At 38.4% G+C, this 24,079-nt stretch overlaps 8 protein-coding genes across 11 annotated transcripts; 7 read left to right on the forward strand and 1 right to left on the reverse strand.

Moving 5' to 3' along the window:
- The first annotated feature begins 42 nt into the window (after positions 1–42).
- LOC132793614 (heparan sulfate 2-O-sulfotransferase pipe-like) lies at positions 43–558 on the forward strand. The gene has a single exon (XM_060803612.1). It carries the CDS (start codon positions 43–45, stop codon positions 556–558), a length of 516 nt encoding a protein of 171 aa, XP_060659595.1.
- Positions 559–771: 213 nt separating this feature from the next.
- Positions 772–1,700, forward strand: LOC132789572 (heparan sulfate 2-O-sulfotransferase pipe-like). Its single transcript, XM_060797664.1, has 2 exons — positions 772–1,188; positions 1,247–1,700. Exons 1-2 carry the CDS (start codon positions 1,023–1,025, stop codon positions 1,432–1,434), a joined length of 354 nt encoding a protein of 117 aa, XP_060653647.1. The 5' UTR covers positions 772–1,022; the 3' UTR covers positions 1,435–1,700.
- Positions 1,701–1,962: 262 nt separating this feature from the next.
- LOC132793617 (heparan sulfate 2-O-sulfotransferase pipe-like) lies at positions 1,963–2,286 on the forward strand. The gene has a single exon (XM_060803619.1). The coding sequence runs from the start codon at positions 1,963–1,965 to the stop codon at positions 2,284–2,286; it is 324 nt and encodes a 107-aa protein (XP_060659602.1).
- A 26-nt stretch (positions 2,287–2,312) lies between these two features.
- LOC132789573 (heparan sulfate 2-O-sulfotransferase pipe-like) lies at positions 2,313–3,047 on the forward strand. The gene is made up of 2 exons (XM_060797665.1): positions 2,313–2,502; positions 2,570–3,047. The coding sequence occupies exons 1-2, from the start codon at positions 2,376–2,378 to the stop codon at positions 2,731–2,733; spliced, it is 291 nt and encodes a 96-aa protein (XP_060653648.1). The 5' UTR covers positions 2,313–2,375; the 3' UTR covers positions 2,734–3,047.
- Positions 3,048–3,065: 18 nt separating this feature from the next.
- On the forward strand, positions 3,066–4,187 carry LOC132793618 (heparan sulfate 2-O-sulfotransferase pipe-like). The gene is made up of 3 exons (XM_060803620.1): positions 3,066–3,625; positions 3,688–3,842; positions 3,982–4,187. The coding sequence occupies exons 1-3, from the start codon at positions 3,066–3,068 to the stop codon at positions 4,185–4,187; spliced, it is 921 nt and encodes a 306-aa protein (XP_060659603.1).
- Positions 4,188–4,756: 569 nt separating this feature from the next.
- Positions 4,757–7,285, reverse strand: LOC132789568 (deoxynucleoside triphosphate triphosphohydrolase SAMHD1 homolog). 2 transcript variants are annotated; one of them, XM_060797657.1, is made up of 5 exons: positions 6,982–7,285; positions 6,192–6,358; positions 5,961–6,132; positions 5,205–5,905; positions 4,757–5,143 (listed from the first exon to the last, which is right to left on the reverse strand). In XM_060797657.1, exons 1-5 carry the CDS (start codon positions 7,117–7,119, stop codon positions 5,077–5,079), a joined length of 1,245 nt encoding a protein of 414 aa, XP_060653640.1. In that variant the 5' UTR covers positions 7,120–7,285; the 3' UTR covers positions 4,757–5,076. The 2 variants fall into 2 exon arrangements, with proteins under 2 accessions (XP_060653640.1, XP_060653641.1); XM_060797658.1 differs by lacking the exon at positions 6,982–7,285 and adding an exon at positions 6,427–6,441.
- Positions 7,286–9,847: 2,562 nt separating this feature from the next.
- On the forward strand, positions 9,848–22,152 carry LOC132789545 (glycogen-binding subunit 76A). 3 transcript variants are annotated; one of them, XM_060797617.1, is made up of 3 exons: positions 9,848–10,645; positions 17,371–17,661; positions 19,314–22,152. In XM_060797617.1, exons 2-3 carry the CDS (start codon positions 17,494–17,496, stop codon positions 20,994–20,996), a joined length of 1,851 nt encoding a protein of 616 aa, XP_060653600.1. In that variant the 5' UTR covers positions 9,848–10,645; positions 17,371–17,493; the 3' UTR covers positions 20,997–22,152. The 3 variants fall into 3 exon arrangements, with proteins under 3 accessions (XP_060653600.1, XP_060653601.1, XP_060653602.1); XM_060797618.1 differs by lacking the exon at positions 9,848–10,645 and adding an exon at positions 13,842–14,033; XM_060797619.1 differs by lacking the exon at positions 9,848–10,645 and adding an exon at positions 13,842–14,027.
- On the forward strand, positions 18,387–19,088 carry LOC132789546 (peroxiredoxin-2). Its single transcript, XM_060797620.1, has one exon. The coding sequence runs from the start codon at positions 18,458–18,460 to the stop codon at positions 19,046–19,048; it is 591 nt and encodes a 196-aa protein (XP_060653603.1). The 5' UTR covers positions 18,387–18,457; the 3' UTR covers positions 19,049–19,088.
- Positions 22,153–24,079: the final 1,927 nt, after the last annotated feature.

Genomic DNA, 24,079 nt, shown 5'->3' on the forward strand with positions numbered 1-24,079 from the left:
ACTCTGACGCCGTATAAGCTGAACAACACTGCAAAAGCTGAAATGGATCGCATTTTCTTTACACGCTGCGCTAAAGTTGGCAGCGAATCTTTGATACAATTCATGGAGTACCTACAGCATGTCAACGATTTTGACGTCGATCACACGGGATTGAAACAGCCAGCGAAACGTCAACTTTTGCCCAGAGGTCAAGCCAGAAAGGCGCGATATATTTATGACCAACCATCGGGCACAGCTTACATCGAGCACACCTCTTGGATTGACTTCAATCACTTTAATATGCCTAAACCAATCTACATCAATCTCGTACGCGATCCCGTCGAGCGTGTGATCAGCTGGTATTATTACGTTCGCAACTCCTATCGAAATGCCATCTTCTATCGCAAGAATCCCACGGCAGAGATTCAACCAGCCGCCTGGTTCAAGAAGAACTACAACGACTGCGTTCGCAGTGGCGATCCCGAGTGTCAATATATTCCCATGACTGTCAAGGATGTTGTGGGTAACTTTAAGCGACAGACGCTCTTCTTCTGTGGCCACCATGAGGATTGTCTGTGAGTAATGCAGCTTGGATCACCCATTAACGCTCCACTTCGTAGTCCAGCATTAGATCAGCTCTGAACTATGGTAGCTTTTTAACACTTTTAAAATATTAAAATATCTAATTATTTCCTTGACTTTTAACGAAGTGACAGTTGTGATATATATTAAGGAATAATTCCCTAACATTTTAAAATATTCTGAATTTTTTATGGATAGATAAAATCCAAGTACATTCAAAGTAAAGATGTTTTCATGTGCTAATATAAATTTAGCTTTAAAGTACAACATTTATATGAAAGTTTACAACAATAATTGACAAAATTTGAATAAAGTTCCTTCGAGTTTTCTATAACTTATGACGACTCATAGCTATGATTATAGTTTATTGCTGATCTAAGAAGTTTAATGCTGAACCGAAGAAGACTAACGAGCGTTAATGGGTTTAATTAGTTGGAAGATCATTTTTAAAGGCCTTGCAAATGCTTTGCAGACCATTCGACTCCCCTTTGGCCGTACAAATAGCTAAGCGTAGGGTGGAAGAGGAATACGCAGTTGTGGGAACTTGGGAAGAAACGAATATTACCTTGACAGTACTGGAACATTATATACCGCGTTATTTCGCACGTGCGACAACGATTTATCCAAGTAAGAAATTCTTCTAGAGTGTTGAAAAATACACGACTTCAACTTTACAATTTTGCAGTTTTTGCGGAGAAACTTAAGAATCGGAATCGCAACAATCGCAAACCAAAAGTCGATGAAGATGTCAAAGCTATGGTGCGAAGGAATTTCACCAATGAATACGAGTTTTATCATTTCTGCAAACAGCGTCTATATAAACAATATATTGCACTCAAGCGATCGCAATTGGAGCAAGTGTATTTATCATAAGATGTAGAACTCTTTTGAGTCAGAACTGTTGCTATTACAGCACTATCTCATTGTATCCAAAGTTAGAGAATAAACATTATAACAAACTATTTTGAAGAGTATTTTGATTTAGAGAGTAACAAAAGAAAGAAAAACTTTAGCACACGTATCAAAAGTGAATAATTTCACAACTCATACAGATTCCCTCATTATTTGTGTCTCATTCTGTGCTCAATCTCAATTCTCTGTGTGTTTCATCGTTATCAATTCCCTCCACTTAGCCCAACTCCAAACCCCAATCCTTCTCAGCTACCCAAAATTAGGACATTGTTTTTGAACAACACTCGTTTTTCCCGACCGCATATCGTATTCTTCAATCGGCTAACTCGCGTGGGCACCGATCACTTGATACCCTTACTGCGTCTGCTCTCAATTCACAATGACATCAATGTAGTGCTCAATGGTCCTGTGCAGAGCATATCTCGCATGCGAACAAAGAAGGAGCAGAAAATCGAAGTGAATTGGGTGAGTAAATTGCAGAAGGACACTATGTATATCGCCCATGGCAATTGGATCAACTTTGCCGAATTCCGAAAACGTAAACCCATCTACATCTCGCTGGTACGCGATCCTCTGGATAGGATAGTCCACAACTATTATGACCAACGCACTCTCAAGAAGTTGGTTCTTAGTCGCAGCATTTACGCAGGATTTCCTCAAAAGACTAACGATTGGTACAAGCAGACCTTCAGTGAATGCGTTCGCAGTGGAAGTCCCGAGTGCCGATATATTCAATATGCAATTATGGATCCTGTGAATGATTTTAGGAGACAATCTTTGTTCTTTTGTGGAAATCACGAAGATTGTTTGTGAGTAGCATTTCATATTCAAGCTCTTGCTTAGTTACAAGTGCCAACATTCCGTCACTCCGCAGACCCTTTAATACTCCTCGAGCTGTGCAAATGGCCAAGTACCATGTAGAGACGGAATACGCCATTGTTGGTACCTGGGACCAACCGAATATAACTCTGACCGTGCTGGAGAAATACTTACCACGATATTTCAATCATGCTCGCAAACTATACAATTGTAGGTTTCCCTTATTTTATTATTTATTTGCCGGCATGTCATACATCGAAAATATCCTCTTTTGCAGTACACAAACAAAGTTTCCCTAGGCTTCATCGTCATGCCGTGGATGCGGATGTTAAAGCCTTGGTAATGCGCAATTTAACCCATGAGTATGATTTTTATAATTTCTGCAAGCGGCATCTATATAAGCAATATCTGGCCCTACAGTTGGAGAGTAATCTCAGATAAGCTTCGTTGAACTTTGCTTTATACCAAATAATAATTAAAAAAATAAAAATTGTATTATAATTTAACTTTGTCTACTTATTTTTCCAACCAAAAATCGATAACTTGCAAGAAAATTCGCCGAGCTTGTTTAGAAATTACGCTTTGTCCTTTACATTTGCATTGACCCTTGCTCTTAAAAAAAGCTGTCTTCGTTTTGGCAATAGATCTCAAAGTAAATATCAAACACCCAGGAACTTGAGGTAACTATGAAGTATGCTCTACTTATGATTGACGCTGAATACTTTATGTGGCATTGCTTCGTCAACTAATAAAATTGTTTCGTGCTCCCTTAGATGTCCTCGCTGAATGTCCGTGATCTGAACAATACGCGAAAGGCACAAATGGAGCTGGTCTTCTTCAATCGTGTGCCCAAAGTGGGCAGTCAAACATTTATGGAGCTACTGCGTCGCCTCTCGGAGCGCAACAATTTTCAGTTTCATCGTGATGCCGTCCAAAAGGTGGAGACCATTCGCCTCGCCGAAGATCAACAGCAGGAGATGGCCGAGGTGATCAGTGAGCTACCCGAACCCTCGGTCTTTATTAAGCATGTGTGCTTTACCAACTTTACCAAGTTCAATTTGCCAACACCCATTTATTTGAATGTGGTGCGTGATCCCGTCGAGCGTGTCATCAGTTGGTTCTATTATGTGCGCGCACCTTGGTATTTTGTGGAACGTAAGGCCGCCTTTCCAGATCTCCCACTGCCTCATCCGGCTTGGCTTAAAAAGGACTTTGAAACGTGTGTCCTTAGCGGGGATCAAGAGTGCACCTACACTCAAGGTGTTACTGTCGAAGGCATTGGCGATCATCGTCGCCAAAGCTTGTTCTTCTGCGGTCATGATTACGAGTGCACGTGAGTTGATTTAGTTTTTAAATGACGAAACCATTTTGATTAATTTCTCTTCTTTTTTGCAGTCCCTTTAATACTGTGGGCGCATTAGAGCGGGCCAAGTTTGCTGTGGAGCAACAGTATGCGGTGGTTGGAGTATTGGAAGACTTTAACACGACGCTCTCCGTGCTGGAGAAATATGTTCCTCGCTTCTTCGAGGGTGTGCGAGATATCTATGCAAGTAAGTTGATAATACATTTAATTATTTTAAATAATATATAAAATTAACAACAAAAAATAATAGATTCAAAAAGAATATTATTTGTGTTAAAGCATAATCTCACTTCTATGATATCTACCATTCTTTTTATCCCTCACAGATAGCGCCGAGTACTTGACCAAGATAAACAAGAACAATTTTAAGCCGCCAGTCAGCGAGCACGTGAAGAACATTGTGCGTCGCAACTTTACGAACGAGATTGAATTCTATCAGTTCTGCCGCCAGCGACTGCATAAACAATATTTGGCCGCCCATTTGCCTCAAAAGATTATTACAGCGCATCAAGGGGGCTTCGGGGGCAATTAGCTTCCCGATTCCCAGATGTATTGTGGTATTGTAAAGATATACTCGATCCTGTAGTCAATTAAGTAATGTGCGCTACCCTCCATTCAATCCACATATCGTAGAGTCTAGTTGTTTTCATTGTGTATATTTCAAATTGGTTATAAAACATATATTCATATTCTTATCAAATACATAAATATATTTATATTGTTTAGTTAGTGTTAATGAACAAAATGCATTCGAATTGTGATGTCTTCAAGTGAACTGTTGAAATTTGTTGTTTTTAATACCTAGTTGTAATTAGAGTTAAGACTTTTAAGCTCTCAAAACTGTAAAAAGAAAATAAATGATATTCTAAGATCTACAAATCTATTTTAAATATTTGTATTTTTGTAATTTCACAAATTCATAAGTGAGTACAATATATTATAAATCATTTTGGGACACCTACAGATACATTCGAAGTCAGCATTTAGAAGACTGTCAAAACAAACAAAATTGATATATCAATTCTTTTAAATTGTATGTCTAGTCGTATGTTACATTATTTTTGACCATTAGCCAAAATTTGAGGTAGTTCAATCGTAATCTTAATGAAAACTCTCTTTTTTATTGAGTATTTAACGAAATATAAGAGGAAGAAATGAAAGATTTTATTGAGTACTAGCCTCATACATTGTGTAAATTAAAAGATAACCGTGAAAATCCAACTTAAAGTGAAACCAGAAAACAAAATAACAAATTCAAAAACATATTTTGCTTAACAGTGATTAAAACAAAATTAATGGTGGTTACAATATCAATGCTTATACAAGGTAGACAATCATCTGGCAGTGGTTTCTAATGGCAGTTAAAAATGTATACAAATTATTAACTTAACCTGGTATAAATCAGCTTCAACGACAAATAGCTACTGCAATTTGTAACAAGCTCTAATAGGAGTGGGTGTCATTTGCCGAATGATGCTGCGCTTCTTGCTGTAATAAATTTAATTCAATTTAAAATTGAATGGGGCAATATATCAAAAAGTCAACTCACGTTTTGTCGCCGTATAGTGCATAGAACTCATCGGGTTTCATGTCAACACCAGGTCCAGGTTTTTCACTTTTTACGCATATACAATCATCACTTTGATGGTCGCAGTTTTGCGTTTTATGCCAACGCTCTGGTGCACTTAGATAAACAGCTTGAGGATCACTGGCTATCTGCTGCAAGACTTCGTTATCATGGAAACTATCCCATCCACTGCTGCCACCCCTGACCTCCAACAGCCTCTTCTGATTTCGGTTAACAATCTTCTTCAGGAGGACGTCAAAAGCAAGACTCTTGGGCAACCTATAGGCAGCCACATGTAGACCCCAGCGAGCCTCAAACAGCTTATATATAAGATGATAGTCCTCATAGCGATATTCAATGCGTTGACCATCTGATGAAATGCGAGCATTCTGGAATATCTCATTGAACTGCATTTGCTCCTCGGTAAGAATTTGTAGTCGGAGATTGTCACGTCGCAGATAATCCCATTTGTCAACGTCGAGACCACAGCGACTGTTGTGCACAATGTCAAATATATAGCCATGACCCATCATTGGAAAACTAAGCCTCTCACTTTCGCCCACTATTAGCGCCTTAATCAACTGCAGTCCGCGTCCATTATTATCGTTACGCAAGGCAAGCAGTTCCTTGCTTTTTACTTCCTTGAACATTTCATCCACACACATTAATCCATTGTGTTCATGCTGTAAATATAATCTTCTCAATTACAGAATATCTTTCAAGTACTGACTTACTCACATCGAAACTGCCGCCGCAAACTGATTCCCAGTTATGAGAAAATGGACCATGTCCTATATCGTGGAGGAGCGCTGCAATCTCAACCGCATGACGACACCACACTGGTAAATCCAGTTCGTAATTAGAATTGCGTCTCAAAGCATTAAGTTGAACTTGAGCGCTCTTGTAAGTGCTGAAATTGGAATCGACTTGAATTTTTCGAACTCTATAAAGCGAGATAACAGAACTCACCCAATGCAATGCTCATATCGCGTATGGTCACCATTCGGTCTTTCGGCTAAGCTGAGCAAACCCAACTGCTTTATGGACTTCAGGCGCTGGAACAGCTTATGATTCACTAACTCTTCAATGAAACTGGGCAGCTCGATGACTCCGTGAACTTCATCTTCAATAAGCATCTAAAAATGCGGGTTAAAATATAATTAATTTTTTAACAGCTTAACATTTGACGCTATTAATAACTTGCTGAATATGTCTCATGCAATAAACTCAATGTATATTTTAAATGTCAAATTTTAGATATCACTTCTTATATTTTATTGTATTCTTGGTTTTCCGAATCAGGAGTTTCCAAGGCGAACGACGAAACGTAACTGAAGTTCAACTCACGATCCACTTAAGAGGCTGACTCTCCAACAAGCGGATGCATTGATATCATACACAAATTTGTTATTTCATGGCTTTTTTTATAGGCCGCTACTTTGGTACATTTTATATATGTAGGTATGACGCTAAAGATTATTTGATCAGCGATTGGTAATAAATTGATTGCGCTTACGCATCACCAGTCGTCATCTTATCATAAAAATTGGACGTTATCAGTAAACAATTGTTCACAAATGTCTTAAGTCGCAATATACCCCAAATGCAGCACAAATAAACTGCAGGGAATAAACAGCTGCTGTGACAGCTGATGGGGACGCACATTGCACTTACTACAGTTGCTATAGCAACGAGGCCTTGGCTTCGATTTCTAATAGCAAACTTTGCGCCTCTCAAGGCAAATTGAAATTTCACTTACATTGTGAGTTGCTGCCACATTACTGATGCGTTGCTTTTCAAGTAGTTTAAGCTGTTGGTGTTGCTGTTGAATTGTAAGCGTCGACAACTCAGAATCTTGTCCAACGCCATTTCTCGCACATATTAAACTGCTTAGCATTTTGAATTTCTTTCGCTGATGAAGACAACGTGTCAGAAGAGAGCCACGACAACTGCGTAGTCGAGGAAACGTCTTGACCGATTAGTTTATCACTTAATTTTTAAAGTTTATAACATTTGTAAACAACTGATTGTCGTTAAGCAATTATTTTACGACCAACTGAACAGCTGATTGCCTGACAACCAGTTCAGCGTTGCCATACATGCCCACAGCCAGGGCTACAGAAAAACAACTTACTTCATGCTGTATCAAAAGCTGCAAAAACTTATTGCCACAAATATTAAATTGAATTAAATAAATTGGTTTTATTAATAATAATAGTATATTCGACATTAGTATTTTTAATAGAAATATGTACGCACTATAAAACATGTCAGCCTAAAAGCATGCTAAGCTTATTTTACATGAATTAGTAAAAGTTGACTACTCTTCTATAAATTCATACATGTAACGGACAATTTACACAATGAATAATGTTTTTCAAAAACCATATGTGTATGTAAATTAGAATTGCGAAAAATGCGTTAAGCTTTAAATAGGGCGTAAGAAATCATAATAAACTAAATCACTGTCAATAAATTTGCATTATACAATAATTTATTGTCTATCTATTACTAATCGAAAAAATTATAATGGCTTTAAGAACTACAAACTCAGCACATGAATAAATATTCCCGCACCTTAAATATATACATACATATAATTATTGTCAATTTAATATCACGCGCTAAACAAAGCCGATTTAAAGCAATCTCTACTCGACCCGGCTCATAGCGGCAAAAGAGAGAAAAATTGTTTAATATATCAAATATAATAGCGAGAGCGCCGTCGCATGGAAATGAAAGCGAAAGTAGCTTTTGACCCAAAAATGAATGTGGAACAGAAGAGTAAATTATCCAAAGAGAAACACATCGCGAAAGAGAGAGTGATAGACAAAAAGACTGAAGAGAACATGGCACAGCATGACGACCCGGTTCACATGATTGCAAGCTGCAAATAAATGCAATGCTTACACACACACTTGTGCAATTTAAAACGAGTGCAGTGTAATTGAAAGATGCTCATACGTATGCATATTTTTATAGGGGACCCGACGTCAAGAGCAATTCGATTTGGTTTGAAACAGGCCAGGCCAAATGCGGTCAACGCACCTTTAAGACAACAGAGAACAACCAACAATATCCAAAGTACACATAAATGCTCGCATAAATACCTACATACGTACATATATCACATACATATGCAGCATAGACGAGCTGGCAGCCAGATAAAGAAAACATTGATGCAAACACACAAAGAAAATTAAAAACAAACTTAAAATTAAAAAAACAAACTGCGAGTATATTAAACAAACATGATACAAAACAAAACCCTAATAAAAAAGAAAAACGCCGGCTTCACAGTAGACTGAGTGGAGCGAAACAATGCAGAGAGTGCGTGAGAGAGTTCGCGATAGATTGAGAGAATGTAAGAGTAAAACACACCTCGCAACAGTGAAGCAAGATAAACGAATATATCGAGAAATGTAGAAGTCAAAAGTAAGTAAAATATAGTATATATTTTTGAATGAAATAATAAATATACTAAAAATAAATTATATAAATTAAGTGCATTCATAAAATAATCACAAATTGTATTATTATAAAAATGCACAAAAAGCTCTAAAGCTTATATGAATGAAGTAATAATGTTTTTAACAATTCAATTTGAATTTTCTAGTACCTTCAAGAAAGTAAAGTCAAGTATAAGTTTTACTGCCATTGTAATCTTTAAAACGTAACTAAATTTAGTTTATTTATTTATTTTTTTTTCCAAAACCACTTAAAAAGTTTAAATAAATGTATTACTACAATCAAGTTTAGACTACATTTTTTAGAATGTAAATGATCATCTAAGAATGAAAAATTTAATTTAATTTTATTAATTGTAAATTAAAATCCCTCAAAAATGTAATGTTGATTAATCAAGTTTAGTTATACAAGTTTTTAAACTTTGAAATGTATCAGTTGATAATATCTTTGATACCACTGTTTGTTAGTTAAGCATCATTCGCTCTTCTGTTTTTCTCTCATTTTGCCCTCTCACACAAAAGCACCACCCAAGGCAGCCCACTCAGCTAGTGGAGAGCGGTTAAACGGTAGAGAAAAGTGAGAGTTAATGGAATACCGCAGAGCTTGCAACACGCTGAAGGCGCTCCTCAGTTGCCACACGACAGGATAGCCGCAAGGGCAGAAAGGCGTAACGGAATGCAGAAGTCGTCGCGTTAAAGTTACAACAAATTCTGTAAAACAGTTTGTGTGATAAAGCATTGTTGTATCTGTGAGATACACTTGTGCTAGCACAGATAGAGATACCGATGTCAAATTAATACTAATTAAAGCGCAGCGTGCGATCTACTGGCCAGCTGTTTCTCCCTCACACACAATTTCTCTCTCTCTCTTCCAAACATTCTCTCACTCTCAACGTACGTATAAAATTCTCTTTTGCAAAAAGTTCTCGTATCTTTTTGTTGTATATCTGAATAAGTCCCATGCCATGCGTACTCTCAGCAGCAGCGTATAGAGTAGCGCCCGCCAGTGGGCGAAAGACGCAACTGCCGACCGCCGACCGCCGAACGCCGACCGTCGACTACCGACTGCTGACTGCTGACTGCTGGTGAGCTGCTACGACCTTGCAATGCCCTTGAATGACACTCTTATTGCGACCAAGTCGTCGTCGTTGCCACTACAACTGGCGGTGCTGCCACGGCTGCCACGACGAGCGCTGGCAAAATTTAAGAAATGAAATTCAATTGAAATTGAAATTTTTTATCTCGTATTTAGCGTGAATCGTTTTTGTGTGAGTCTCGTGTGCTTTTTGCATAAATCCGACGAAGCAGCTCCTTTACATCACAACTAATCCCCTCGCAGAGACGTCGCGCGTGTGAACAAAAAGGCAAAAGCGAAATATCAAAAATACAAATAAATAATAATACAAGTCAAAGAAAGCGAATCTAATTCGAAACATATCGTCGACCCATTTAAAGTGCACACAATTGCATCCAAAATAACATAGTGTTATCTAAGCAACTAGCGCCATCTGTGGGCCCGAACCGAAAGTTGTTGTGGAAGTGTATGTGCCTGTGACTGTGTGTGCGTGTCTGTGTGAGTGCGTTTAAAAAGTGAAAGTTCAGGCGAGAAGCATACTATATCCTTTTGCTGGGTCATTTCCTTGGCACATTTTTCAAAGGCGGAGGCGAGAGCGAAGGCGAAGGCGGAGTACATAACGAGACCGAGACACGCAATACATAAGCCTTACTATATATCTACAACATAACGTCGACTTTGGTATAGCATACACATCAACACATTCACATATACATATGTATGAGCGCGTGTGTATATAAACGCCATTAGCTATACTACATCTATGTGTGCGATATTTATGCGACAACTTTGACAACTCATATTTTTTATTACTACGTGAACGGTTGAGCCAAGAACTTGGCCATACTATACAACAAAAAAAGGCAACCCCTTGGAGGCAGGTTAGTAAAATTAATAACAATTACCATAACAACTATTCGAAATAATGTGGAAATAAGTGCGTATAGAAATGGGCCAAATATAATTGTTGGATTCCACATTTATCTACAAATAATTGCTGCACAATGCTATATTAATATACATATAATCGTGTATCCGTCAGATACTTTTTTTGTGGTGACATTGAACCGATTGATGGGTGGGCGAGGGCGAGTCCAAAGTGCTATGCGTGCCAAGCATGAATACTTGTAGTACAATACATAATCTAATAAGCGAAGTCTTTTTATTGAATATTATGAATAAACATCCGGCTAATTCAATCAAATATAGTTAGACTAGCTAAACTCATTTGTCAGGTCTTTTCAAGTGACATGCAAATTCCACTTTTGATTTCATCAGATTCGTATACGTAATCGAATTGAATCTTTCCACTCATTTTCTTTGACAACTGCTTCGCAAACATCCTTTAGCCGCAATTACAATCAAAACAAAGTCTCCCACTCCGGCTCAGGCTTTGGTTGTTACCGATAAAAATCAAGGCACGCGCTGTAAGTAGAGAGTCAAACGGAAAGCGAAAGCATGTGAAAATCGAAAGTGTATCTGTATCTGTAGCTGTAGTTGTAGCTGTATCTCTCTGTGTCCCTGCCTGTGTCTGCTCCAAAACGGCGCAAGCGTTTTTCGCATTGTAGTTGTTGTCGTTGTTGTTATTATTATTATTATTGTGGCGGTGCTTGGCTTTGTTTGCTTTTGACATTTCGCTGGGTAGCAATGTCATACAAATATAAATAAAATACACGCGTTGCCAAACCAAGCGAGCCACCCACACCCACACCAAACACGCACTGACCGCGCCGACACACACACACACACACACACACACCCGCGCACACCCGCACACTCATAAGAAAAGTCTGAGTTCTTCTCGTCAATAGGCGGCTACTTAGGGCGTCTCCATTCAAGTGCCAAAAACTTGACACAATTCTACACAAGCTATTGATTGTTTTCGATCCCTCGTGAAATCGATGAGCAACACCTCCCATATCCTCCCGGTTCCTCCTGGACAACACTTTGGGTTGCGGCGCAAAAAAAGAAGAAACATTGCCGCGTGCTACGTGCGGCTGTCAATTTGGCTAATTCGCCATATAAAAAAAATATATATTAATACATTTTGCTGGTGGTATATTTCTAAATATAAAGAAAATCATTCAGCGTCAACGCAGTCAGCTGTTGTTTAGCTCTAAAATTTTGAAAGTGGGTGGACCAGCAAAAAGTGTTAATAAGTATATAGTAAATATATGTTTGTATTTCAAAATTATTTCTAAAGCAAATAGTAATGTCATTATGATAAATGATTTTAAGTGAGTTGAAGAATGTGGTCGGGAAAGCAAGTTCTGTTCTTTTTGCTACAATTTCTCAAATCCATATTGAATAAAATATAGTTTAGATAATTATTACAAATTACTAGACCATCTATAAAAAGCTGAAGGGCAATATCATTTATTATTAGATTTATTGACAGAACTCAAGAATATTTTAACTAACACATTTTCTAATTTTGTTAAAAAGTGTGATAAATGTATAATATTTTATAGAGAATAATTTAACATGATTCATGAAATATATTTCAAAAATATATCAGCAGTTAAATCGTATCCACATTTGTTAGCAAATCAATGTTTCAGGATCAGTAAGCGTAAAATGCTATATAGTTTATCTCATAAAATTGTTAAGGCCAATGTCAAAGCCAATTGCCGCACTTGTCTAAATCCGAACAGTCCATAAACCGATGACTGATAACAAGCTATCCGCTTAACACAGCTATTAGCAATAACTGGAACTCAAATAATCACGCTCCCAGCGGGCTGCTGATAAGCTCGGCCACTATCATAAATATTTACTATGGCTAATACCGAGGATATCTGCAAATACCTCTTAATTACATTGAACTAATGCCAATTTGTATGTATTGCAAAGCAAATGAGTCGACGAGGAAATACCCTAGTAGTTTTGGAATATATTGTTTATAATTCTAAAACAAGTAAGAAAGCTACCCAGCTTGAATAAAAGCAAAACAGTGCGAAATTTTACTAAAATATACCAAGTTGATATATTGAAGAAATACTGAAACATTACACAGGTCATTTTGTTTAGTATATTGATATCAAAATATACTATAGAATACAAAAAATACCAGATTGTCATCCAAAGCCCTTAAGACCCGTAGTTTGCAGGCGTATTTCTCTAAAATAACTTCTACAATTTTTACTTAAATACTATAGTTATTATTAATGTACATATGTACTAAAAACCGCTCTAGCTGTCGAAAATTATTGCTCTTATGTTTTAGTCTTTGACATCTAGTGTTTCATACGAACAGACATTCCCGTACACAATGGGTAACGGGTATAAAAATATATTATAATAAAATATCAAATAGAATGTGCTTTACAAAATTCATATATAAAGCGTATCAATATTTCTTAGAAGAATCTAGTTTTCTTTTAAAAAAGCTTTCTACGTTTGTAGAAATGAAATGAGTCAGTCCACTTTTAAGGTTTCATTTCGCTTTCAAGTTTTTACGGCTTCAAGTCTTCGGATCTGCGCTTCTTTTCTTGTTTCTAGCTGCAATTGGTATTTCCTTTCCTTTAATTATATTAAAGAACTTTTGAGTTCTTTTGTGATCAAGCTTAAACGGCAGTAAAAATTTGTATATACCTAGGTGTTGCAGGGGTAGCCAACAGAGCTGTATGCCCTTTCCTTTTCTGAGGGTAACAGACAACCACATCCATATTCACATCCACATCCACATCCACATCTAGAGCGACAGCAACGTCGCTGATCACGAGCATTTCTCTATGCAAGCGGCTGTCAGGCTGGCATTGGACGATGGCGATAGGCAGAGGCAGAGACAGAGGCAGAGAGAGGGTCGCATCTGTCGGTGTCGGTGCTGCAGTAGTGCTACCTTTGGGATGCAGCGATTACGCTTACAGATACGATTGCCACACACACATACTGTTGCAGTTGCAGATACTCGATGTGTGTAAGTGTGTGTGTGTGTTGAGAAGTATATTTACACACAGGGCATAGACACATCAGAGTTGATCAGTGACAGGCCAGACGCTTGCGGTGCGATTTGCTGTGCTTCGATTTTGCCTGCCTGCCTGCCTGCCTTATCAATCAGCGCAAATTCGTTTAATGCCAAAAAACACTCAACGTATTCAGTGCATGCTCGCCTCACTGTCGCTGCAGACGTGGTGCAGCAGTTTGAGTTCTTTGAGTTCGCTAAAGTTCTTCGCGCCGAACTTTATTCGTAACCCCGTAAAGTGCGTATGTTAAAGCGAGTTGAATAGTTGACAACGCGTTGATAACTCGCGAAAGTGAATAGTGAGTGTGAGTAAGGGAAAATTCACTTCGATTCGTTTCATTTCGGTTTAGTTCAAATCGGGTCATAAACTGTGCTCAGCACTTGTGTTTTTTACAGACTGCTAAAAATAAATTCCAAGTATGTTATCAGCGCTCATAATCGAAACGCCGGCACGGCATGATTGACTGTTGCCTGTTCACGGTGGCACCCCCCGACACCCCCGCCACCGCCATCTCCTCCTTTCCCCCCTCCGAATCCCTACAAAGTCATGTCACTGCCAGGTGAACTCGATCCTCAGTCGATGCTAAAATGTATCTGTGATATATGCGAATAAATCAAGTGAATCGTAAATCGTAAATCACCAAATGGCGCATGAACCCAACCACAATCGCAATCTGTGGCTAGTTTCCCGCCCTTTGAGTCGAGTTGAAACCGTGACTAACTAAAGTGCTAATCACAATGTGGATGACATGGATTTGCGTTTTGATAATCGCATCGACAGATAAGTGTATCTGTGTGTCGCGTTTAAATTGTGCAACGCTCGAAGATAGAATTGTCATCTCGTGAAATCACAAATATTTTAATTAATACATTTTGTTGAAATCGTTTAACGCAATTGTAATATTCTAGAACATTTTAATTGAATCAAACAAAACTTCGACTCTCTACAGTATCTTTCAGATATGGATTATATAAAACGAAAAGCAGCTGTCGGCTTAAATACAATACTCAAAATCCAAAAATTATAGTTAAACTTAATGAGATTTTTTAGAGTGTAGCGTAATGAGCTAGAATTATTAACCATTAACTTGTGTGCTTTACTTGTTGCTACTTGTGTTGAGCTGTCAGCCCGCCCATTTAGCTCATTTGACCCTCTGTCATATATATCAATGTATCTCAACAACGCCTTGGCTTCATTATTTGCTTATTGTGTGTGTTCTTTTCTTTTCTTTCGTTGGTTTTTTTGACCACAAAATACAAATTCAACTAATGACACTTTATGCAAAAGTTATATTTGATTGTTTGGGTCGCTAGAGTGCCACTTGATGTACCTCAATTGGCAAACACGCCGAGCACACACATTTGCCCCAATTTAATTCAATTAAGCTACTTATGGGTGACAAACTGGCTTGAGATACAATTCGTATCTGATAGTGCGTGTCTTTGCGTCGCAGATAGACGCACTTTGCCACTAAGCGAACATTCCGCAGACACTGTCAAAACAAAAAAAAAAGAGAGAAAACATAACATAAACATTTGTGTTTTTCTTTGTGATGAATGAAGAAAGTGAAAACAGCAAAACGGAAATGTTCCTTTTGGAAAACTACAATAAAAAAACATAGCAAAGATCGTATGCATTGCTCAATTTTTATTTATAGCGAAATTCTTAGCAAATCTTTGCTTTTTTATATCGCTTTGCAGTCGTTTTATTTATAAAACGTTCGCCTAATATATGACTTGACTTTATGACTTTTATTATTATCTACTGTGTGGGGTATTTTAATGCAGTAGAAAACATTTTTGTGTGTATTTTTGCCACGCAAATATAGAATGCGAAATATTTTCGCATTTAGCTGCGATTTTATATATCAATATAGCGATAGTTTTGATATCAGTACATTGAACTTAAATCTGCGAATAGTGCATTGTAAATAAAGAAATATTAGTTGATAATTTTATTTTGTTAAGTGACTTATTGAACTTGGTTTAATTATTTTAAATTTAATCATTTTATATTTTATATGCATCTTCGGCTATTTTCGTTTAGTACTCGAGCAAAATATTATACTTTTATATATTTCATTTTATTTGCTATTGAAAGGCTTTGTATTCGGATCTAAAAATGTCAACAATTCGTCTATAATTATTATACTAAATTAATTCAATTGTTTGGTATTTGTCACGTTCTCTCTTTTACACTTTTTGTCTGCACTTTTCTCTAGATCTCTCTCTCTCTCTCTTTCTCTCTGCTACTGATCTGCAGAGACTGCGTCTTTTTTAATACCTTCTCCCTCTCCCTCCCGCACGTCATCTGCCAACAACTGCCCAAAACGCATTTAGCAAATTGGCCCAGGTCCAACAGCAATTTTCTGTTTGCTATGTGAAGAAAGGGACTTGAATATGTCGAATGCGACACGCCTGCTCAGGCAACTCGTTGCAACATGTTGTGAATGCCCAAAAGTAGCGCCGAAGCAATGATTCATTCAAAATATGCCATATGTTTCTATATAATATTCCTGCAATATTTCTTCGTTAAGTGAAAAACATTCGAAACAGTTTGCTTTATTGACCTCCTTAAACGATTGTCGATTGCCAGGGGCATGCAGGTTTTTCTTTTTATTTACAACTTTGTTCGATGCTTTTTGGCAAAATTCAATTTAATTTTTATTGTTGACTGCTCAATTAAGTTTCCTATGCACATTGCCAACAAGACATAAAAATAAGAAAAAACCGGATCGAGAAAAAGGAAAAGGAAAAGAAATGCTGATCGTCTGCTGATCGTCGCCGGCAAAAGTTCAAGGCCAATTGAAATCGCAGCGATTGGCGTATTTGAAAACAGCTTATTTTCCTCTTGATTGGGCAATAATTGGTGGGCGTCATTTTGGTTGTACCTGCGGCACGTGCAACAAGGCGAACACTTGATCTTATAAGCCCGAAAGAAATCATGCACAAAAACACGGCTAATTGTAATTACTTTATTTTGGCACATGTAAAAAATGTTTGCTCAACTGTTGTAGAGGAAATGTCACGCGTTCATCAAATGATATAATCATGTTTTTTTTTTATACTTATTTTGCGGTCTCGTATATTATTTATGTTTCTTACACTTTTAATGTGATGACAATTTCGGCAGACACGCAAATCACTGACAGATGGTCAAGTATTTAAATTTATTTGAGACAGTCGGAATGTTCAACTACTAGATACCCTCTACAAAAGTTAAAAACTAAATACAGAAATACAAATTTATTTGGCAATAGCTAATTTTCTTTATTACATTTATTATTATATTTTTTTTTTAATTTATCATAAATGCTTGCCAAAACTTAGGGTATACAAATATTAAGTAATAAATCTTTCCAACTAAATGCTTGCGGGAAATAATTAAAATTTAGCAAGTGTTTAGTGTGCATCTCGCCTGTTGTAAATTATTTATATACATAAGTCATTAAAATAATTCGCAATCAACGAATTGAATGAAATATGCGAAACGAAAGTAAAAAGTGAGAACAGCTGTTTTCGCATAAAATCTTGAGTAAATTTATTTGTTTACTTGAGAATGAAAATCTCGACTGTTTTCCCAGCCTGAGTCAATAAACGAAAATAATAATTTGAACCACGTCATCTATGTATATTCCGCAGCATCGTTGCAGTAGCCGCAGTTGTTGTTTTGTTGTTGTTGTTGGCATCCGCACAGCCACCGACACCGCCATCGACATTGCCACCGCCCGCAGCAGCAGCAAGCATCACATTGACGTGACGTAAATGAACGAACCCGGCGATATACCATTGACACACACCAGCACGCCGGACAGCAGGCCGCCCTGCAGCATTATCTCAATCATACCAAACATAGGGATGTCATCATGCCGTGGACGTGCCGAGGCATTTGCGCGAAGCTTGTCCTCCAAGCTGCGCACCCTGGGAACCCAGGTGAGTTAATATCCTTCGATTAAAGGGAACACAACGAAAAGTTTCAGACGTAAATAGCTGTGTTCTTTAAAATAGCAGTGCGACAGAACAAGAATAATAAAACAATTTTTTTTTGCTTACGTCTTTTTGTTAGTTGATCACTTGAACATTGCTTTAATGAATATAGAATCCATTAGATTTCCTCTATTTTTAATAAAGTATCATACTCAACGCTTCAGCTACAATTTTCAAAAACTGCAAAATTCTGTGGTTTTATTCCAAAACTAATTCAAATTAATGTATCGAAAAAATTCTACAAATATACTGAAAGCTATCTTTGGTTTATCGATATACTACTTCATTCAAAATATACCATAGAGAATAAAACATACCAGACTGTAAACCGCATCATCTATGAGTCGACACCAGTAGCCGATTTCTGCCATATACAAATAATTTCTTAAATAATTCCTGAAATACTATTCTTCCCTATCGGTAGCGTGTATAATAAATATATTATGCAGTTAAAACTAAATTTTGTGTTATACACTATTACAATAGTATTTTTCTGCCTTTTCAAAGGACTCACCGGTACATAATCATCAAATATACGTCTTAGAATAATGAGGAATATTTGAATTTTATTGTAATATGTATTTGTATTTAAAAATCCTACACAATTATGTTGAAAATAAGAAACCCTTTCATAGTCACTCAAATCACAATAGTTTTTTTGATGCCTACCGATACTCAGCTCTACAGTAGCAACACTAGACTGAAACTTAACACATAGTAGAATATAAAAAACAAAAATAAGATGAGCTTACTGCTACGCAAGCCGGCTCCAGATTTCAGTACCATTGCAGTAACATCCTCTACTGGATTTAGATCAATGACGCTGCACGAGTTTCGTGGCAGATACGTGATACTTCTTTTTTACCCGGCGGACTTTTCATTCGTTTGTCCGACGGAACTGCAAGCGTTCAGCGATCGTGCTCAGGAATTTCGTAGCGTTGGCTGCGAGATCATCGCCTGTTCCACGGACAGTCAATATGCCCACTGTGTCTGGATAATGCAGCCGCGCAAGCAAGGCGGTCTGGGTGACATGGACATACCGCTGTTGGCCGACAAGTCTATGAAGATTGCCCAGTCCTATGGCATGCTAGACGAGAGCACAGGTCTGGCTCATCGTGGCATGTTCATCATTGATCGCGTGGGCATTGTGCGGCATATTTCGGTGAATGATATTGGCGTGGGACGCAGTGTCGAGGAGTCGCTGCGTTTGGTTCAAGCTTATCAATTTACCGATGAGTTCGGCGAAGTTTGTCCAGCCAATTGGCGTCCTGGCGCCAAGACCTTTAAGAGCACCAATGCAAGCAAGGCCGAATACTTTAAGAGCGCAGGTTAAATTGAAGTCAACAAATACATAGAAATATGAGTTAAATACATTTTAGCAACAAATATATGATATATGTTTCTGCAGCTAAATAGTAAAATAATGTCGTTGTATTAGTTTAGATATATGTATTGTGCACATTTCATATGCGCTGCTTTTTAGCACATACTGGGCTTTAAGCTAGCAAAGCTTTGTAGTGTGTGTGCCATGTAGGTGAAAGTTATTGGCTAATTCATTAGCAGTTCATTAAAATAATTTTCCTTACTCTTTTGCACAGGCCAACGAGGAGGGCGCCAATGCAGAGGATGAGCCCATCATAAATGGCACAAATACCAACACTTGGGTGAATGCACACGAATCCGAACAGACTGTCACCGATCTGCAGCCGCTGCGCCATGAGTCGGACTCATTTTTCGACTTTGACTGCGAGCTGGAATCGCCAGGCAGTCCGGTGGATGAGTGCGAGTACTTGCGTCTCATAGAAACCGCCTCGAATACGCCACACAACTCCACCGCTGAGTCAGGCTACGCCTGCGCCTCGGCAGCCAGCAGTCACAGCAGCACCGATGGTCCATACTTTGATGCTGCCGCCGGCAGCAGCAGCAGCATCATCAGCAATGTCCCAGACGAGCTGCTGGTCACGAGTCAGCCGCAGCCACATCCGCATCGTGGCAAAGTGCCACCGGCGGAACTCAAGGAGTTTGCCAATGCTCTGCAATTGAATGGCACACACGAGTTGCTCACAAATGGCGAGAAGGAGCAGGAGCACAAGGAAGAGGAAGTGAAGCAGGAGAGTGAAGATGAGACGCTGTTGCAGGCACAAATACTCAGTGAGCTGCAGCAGCATTCGGAAAGCGTGAAGAGTACCGAGCAGGAGCAGAAGCTGGCACCCGAGGAACCAGCACTGCACAATGGACACATAGATCAGGCAGAGGAACAGCTGCTGCAGCTTGAGGAGACTGCAGCGATAGCCACAGTCGAGGATAAGCAAGAGACGGAGCAGCAGCTGGAAGAGCAATTGCCAGCGAATGGCGCCGATGAGGTTGACAAGTGCGAGAGCAAACTGACAGTCGACATAGAAGTGGCGCAGCAGGAGCAGGCCAAGCAAACTGTTACTGAGGAGGACAAGGAGAAGGAGCAGGAAGATGAGACGGAGGCAGACAAAGAGAAGGAGAAGACAAGTCACAGTCACGGCATGGACACCACAGACGACGAGGATGACTGTCGACCGCAGCGTGTGCGTCGCTGCTCCTCACTGAAGACGGGCAAAACACCACCGGGAACGCCAGGACGCAAGAAGATTGTGCGCTTTGCCGATGTGCTGGGCTTGGATCTGGCCGATGTGAAGACCTTCTTGGATGAGATACCCACCATACCGAAGTCAGCGTTCGAGGATCTGGAAATACTGGAATCGGAACCGCCATTGGTGCTGGGACCGAAGTCCGATAAGCTGTTGATGCCGCTGTTCCAGCAGCCAGGCGGATTGGCCACATTCCTCGATGCGGTGCGCGAGAAGCAAGTGTCGCTGGAGAATGCCGCTGTCAGCGATAGCATCAATCAGACCATCTCCGGTTCGGTGCGTGTGCGCAATTTGGACTTTCATAAATCGGTGCATATACGCTATTCGCTGGACGGGTGGCGCAGCTATGCCGATCTGCAGGCCAACTATGTGGAGAACTCCTGCGACGGCTTCTCCGACAAGTTCACGTTCGTGCTCTTCGGCAACTCGCTGCATGTGGGCCAACGTTTGGAGTTCGCGGTGCGCTTTCAGTGCAAGGGTCAACAGTTTTGGGATAACAATTATGGCGCCAACTACTGCTTCCAATGTTTGCCCTCCTCGAATCACACGGCATCGCCGGCGACTGTGGTGACTGGCGCCGTGCCGACGCATCATGCCAGCAGTCTGGTCGGTATGCTAAGCCCCGCAGCGGGCGATGCCTGGTGCAATTCGTTCTACTAAATCACACACAACAAACCAAATTTAGTAGCTATGCATGTTGCGGGGGAGGAGGCAGTAGACGACGCGGACGCGGGTCGTTGGGTCGTTGCAGTCAATGCCATGAATGCCATACGCCGTCAATGGTTGATCGATGATAAAGTTGTTGATGATGATGATCAGCACCTTGACAGCGTGTGCAGTGGCATCTGCCACAACCAAAGATCAGAAAGATCAGAGATCAGATCAATACCAAAATAATGAGAACGGCGTTAATCCCCCAACCATACACACACACACACACACACACACTCACACACTTACACCCACACACACACACACACACATCACCAACCTTGTATGTACGAGTATGTAAGGCAAATTGTTTATATTTTTATAGAGCGAAAGAATAGAGCTGGAGGTAAACCAGAAGCAGGAGCAGGACAACCAGGCGAATCAAATTACAAACAAGCTACATGAAAATTATAAACAATGAAAATGATCAAGCAAAGCGCCAGCAGAGTGCGAAAGAATCCCAAAGATAGTTGTTAGTCTATACGTTATAAGAAGAGCAAGTGATAACAAATGATGATCATGATAATCCAATGTCCATGATATAGCTAAATCATGCATATGATTGCGATTATATTGAAAAGTCTTTAAATGTCTTCTATATATTGTCTTGATTTCGATACTTTCTGTTTTTTTTTAGCAGTTTGTTCAGGCGTGTGAGGGGCTCCCATTGCGTATACGCAACAAAATACAACAAAACAGTTCCTCGAATCAGAATCATAATCAGTTACAACATTCATATCTAGTCAATTCAAGTTTACCCACAAAGACTTTGACCTTAATCATACCCACATATAACATATAGTCAAAGGGTAAAAAGCCCAGTCGAATCTCTTGCCAAACCTCATTAATTCTCCATAATAGATGCTACAACAACAGATCACAGCCCAACACATACTGAACACTCTTCTCTTTGATATGCCAAAAAGAATAACTCTGTTTCTCCTTATTTTAATTTCCATTTTTTCATTGTTTAATTTTATTTTTGCTTAGTTATTAATTTAAAACGATTTATTTTACGATTTCGGTGTTTTTATTCATAATATATATACGATATACAATATAATATATTAAATATACAAAATAAAACAAAAAATGATATACTTTAGTTAATATTTTTCTTATTTCCTATTCCTTTGCTTTCGTTGTTAACTTCTAAGTTAGGAATGAGAATCGGTCATCAATTAATTGGTATTAGTGTTGATGTTCTCACTTTATGAAACAAATAATACTACAACTGGCCAACACATTTGATCCACACCAATAGCATACATATGCACCTAAAAACCTACATGCGTATGTATGTAAATCAGGGATAAACAAAGAATCTAACAATAACGATTAATTATTAAAATAAAATGACGAAAACAAAACGCAGCTACCTCAATGTTTTCAAAATGAGAACTTAGCAAAAGTTAAACAACAAAATATATATGAAAAAGAAAAACAAAAACTAAAATAAAATATTAATTATGTTATATATGTTTATTGCATAGCAAACATGTAAAGATACCAATCTAATAAAAAAAACTAACTTTAAAAGTTATAAACTATGTATGTATTTATACAATCGACTTGTATAACCGAATCCATCAAGAATTCTTTGCATTATTTGGTGAAAATATTGACCGCCCCAAAGCAAAGCCCCATTAAACGTTAGACTGAAGCGTGAGTATAGAAACAGCTTTCAATACCATATACCTACATACATATAGTACATACTTATTGTACATTAGCTTATGAGATTTGCCTAGAACGTTCCATAGAACAGAAACTGCTGGTACAGATTGTTAAAGATTCTTTATGTGCTGCGGGGCAATTAAGCAATAATTGTGCAACTAATACTATTTAAATTGATATGTTAAAAGTCGAAACTGAGAACGTAATAAATAATAAATGCATTTTCCCAAAAACAATTACAAAGTATCTTCGTTTTTGATCACTTCATCCAGTTATACGCAAAAATTATGTTTGCCAACAGCTGTTGCCATCACTGGTCACAGAGTTGCCATTTTATTAATCATGCGCACTGTTGAACCACCTGTTGACTGAGTGCTCAGAAGCTCACTGCTATAACGATAATTTCATATGCTCGAGTAATCGATTCCAAAAGCTATCGACAGCTGCTCAGCTGACTATGCACCAGCTGTAGTGATAGCGCCATCTTGCGACCATACTTGCTTGCGCCATCTGACGGGCATGCTTTGTAGCTTCTTAAAGGCAATTAACGTCATAATGTGAAGTGTCTTTAATTTAAAAATTATTCCATTGACAAACTATTCCATTATAAACTTTTAATTTATGAAATGGCATTCATTTAAAACGAATAGTTATTTGTATATATATTGGAATATTGTAATTAATTGAACAATGTACGTTACCCAAGTAATAAAACATTTAAAAGTAAAGAAAGCTTATCATATATGTATGTATTAGAATATCCAAATTGGACATTAACACACTATTCAATTAAATGCAAATTTAAGCAAATTACATGTAACACTATAATAGCAAATTAACTAAAGAGGTATCAAACTAATTTTGTACGTGCCTTGCAATAGTTTCGAAAGACGATAATTTGAAACAAGAGAAGTTAATTTAGTAATTATAAAATTGACTTGGAGCAAATGCCTTTCATTGATTCACATTTCAATGTTTGAGTACTTCGTTCGCTGTGATGACGACTGTATATCTGTAATTTCTATAGAATATAATATTTGTCGTTTTCTTGGTTTCCCTTGAGATGGGAAATCAAATAAAATGACTGGCAAATAGGCAAATGGAGAAGTCCCCAAAGAAAACTTGAAAACGAAACGGTTTATTATGCTTATGCGAATGCGATGACAACAAAAAGGCATAATAGTAAAATTAAATGTGTCTATTATGCCAGCAATACAATGCACACATAAAACCACACTCACACACACATACACACAGGCAGTCCCAGGACACACAATCGTATGGCCCATGGAAACATTTGGTAGACAAGAAACGTTTAAGGAAGGATGTGTTGCTTAGGACAGATGACAGAGAAG

Source organism: Drosophila nasuta, chromosome 3 (genome assembly GCF_023558535.2).
Source record: "Drosophila nasuta strain 15112-1781.00 chromosome 3, ASM2355853v1, whole genome shotgun sequence".
NCBI classification, from domain to species: Eukaryota; Metazoa; Arthropoda; class Insecta; order Diptera; family Drosophilidae; genus Drosophila; species Drosophila nasuta.

What these genes read in the sequence shown, in the direction of transcription:
- LOC132789572 (XM_060797664.1), top strand. Translation starts at nt 1,023, where the DNA reads ATGCTTTGCAGACCATTCGACTCCCCTTTGGCCGTACAAATAGCTAAG. An exon ending in TGCGACAACGATTTATCCAA is followed by an intron (nt 1,189 to 1,246) that starts GTAAGAAATTCT and finishes ACAATTTTGCAG; the next exon opens with TTTTTGCGGAGAAACTTAAG.
- LOC132793617 (XM_060803619.1), top strand. Translation starts at nt 1,963, where the DNA reads ATGTATATCGCCCATGGCAATTGGATCAACTTTGCCGAATTCCGAAAA.
- LOC132789546 (XM_060797620.1), top strand. Translation starts at nt 18,458, where the DNA reads ATGAGCTTACTGCTACGCAAGCCGGCTCCAGATTTCAGTACCATTGCA.
- LOC132789545 (XM_060797617.1), top strand. Translation starts at nt 17,494, where the DNA reads ATGAACGAACCCGGCGATATACCATTGACACACACCAGCACGCCGGAC. An exon ending in TGCGCACCCTGGGAACCCAG is followed by an intron (nt 17,662 to 19,313) that starts GTGAGTTAATAT and finishes TCTTTTGCACAG; the next exon opens with GCCAACGAGGAGGGCGCCAA.
- LOC132793614 (XM_060803612.1), top strand. Translation starts at nt 43, where the DNA reads ATGGATCGCATTTTCTTTACACGCTGCGCTAAAGTTGGCAGCGAATCT.
- LOC132789568 (XM_060797657.1), bottom strand. Translation starts at nt 7,119, where the DNA reads ATGCTAAGCAGTTTAATATGTGCGAGAAATGGCGTTGGACAAGATTCT. An exon ending in ATGTGGCAGCAACTCACAAT is followed by an intron (nt 6,359 to 6,981) that starts GTAAGTGAAATT and finishes CCGCATTTTTAG; the next exon opens with ATGCTTATTGAAGATGAAGT. An exon ending in TTTGCGGCGGCAGTTTCGAT is followed by an intron (nt 5,906 to 5,960) that starts GTGAGTAAGTCA and finishes TTATATTTACAG; the next exon opens with CATGAACACAATGGATTAAT.
- LOC132789573 (XM_060797665.1), top strand. Translation starts at nt 2,376, where the DNA reads ATGGCCAAGTACCATGTAGAGACGGAATACGCCATTGTTGGTACCTGG. An exon ending in TGCTCGCAAACTATACAATT is followed by an intron (nt 2,503 to 2,569) that starts GTAGGTTTCCCT and finishes CCTCTTTTGCAG; the next exon opens with TACACAAACAAAGTTTCCCT.
- LOC132793618 (XM_060803620.1), top strand. Translation starts at nt 3,066, where the DNA reads ATGTCCTCGCTGAATGTCCGTGATCTGAACAATACGCGAAAGGCACAA. An exon ending in GGTCATGATTACGAGTGCAC is followed by an intron (nt 3,626 to 3,687) that starts GTGAGTTGATTT and finishes TCTTTTTTGCAG; the next exon opens with TCCCTTTAATACTGTGGGCG. An exon ending in TGTGCGAGATATCTATGCAA is followed by an intron (nt 3,843 to 3,981) that starts GTAAGTTGATAA and finishes TATCCCTCACAG; the next exon opens with ATAGCGCCGAGTACTTGACC.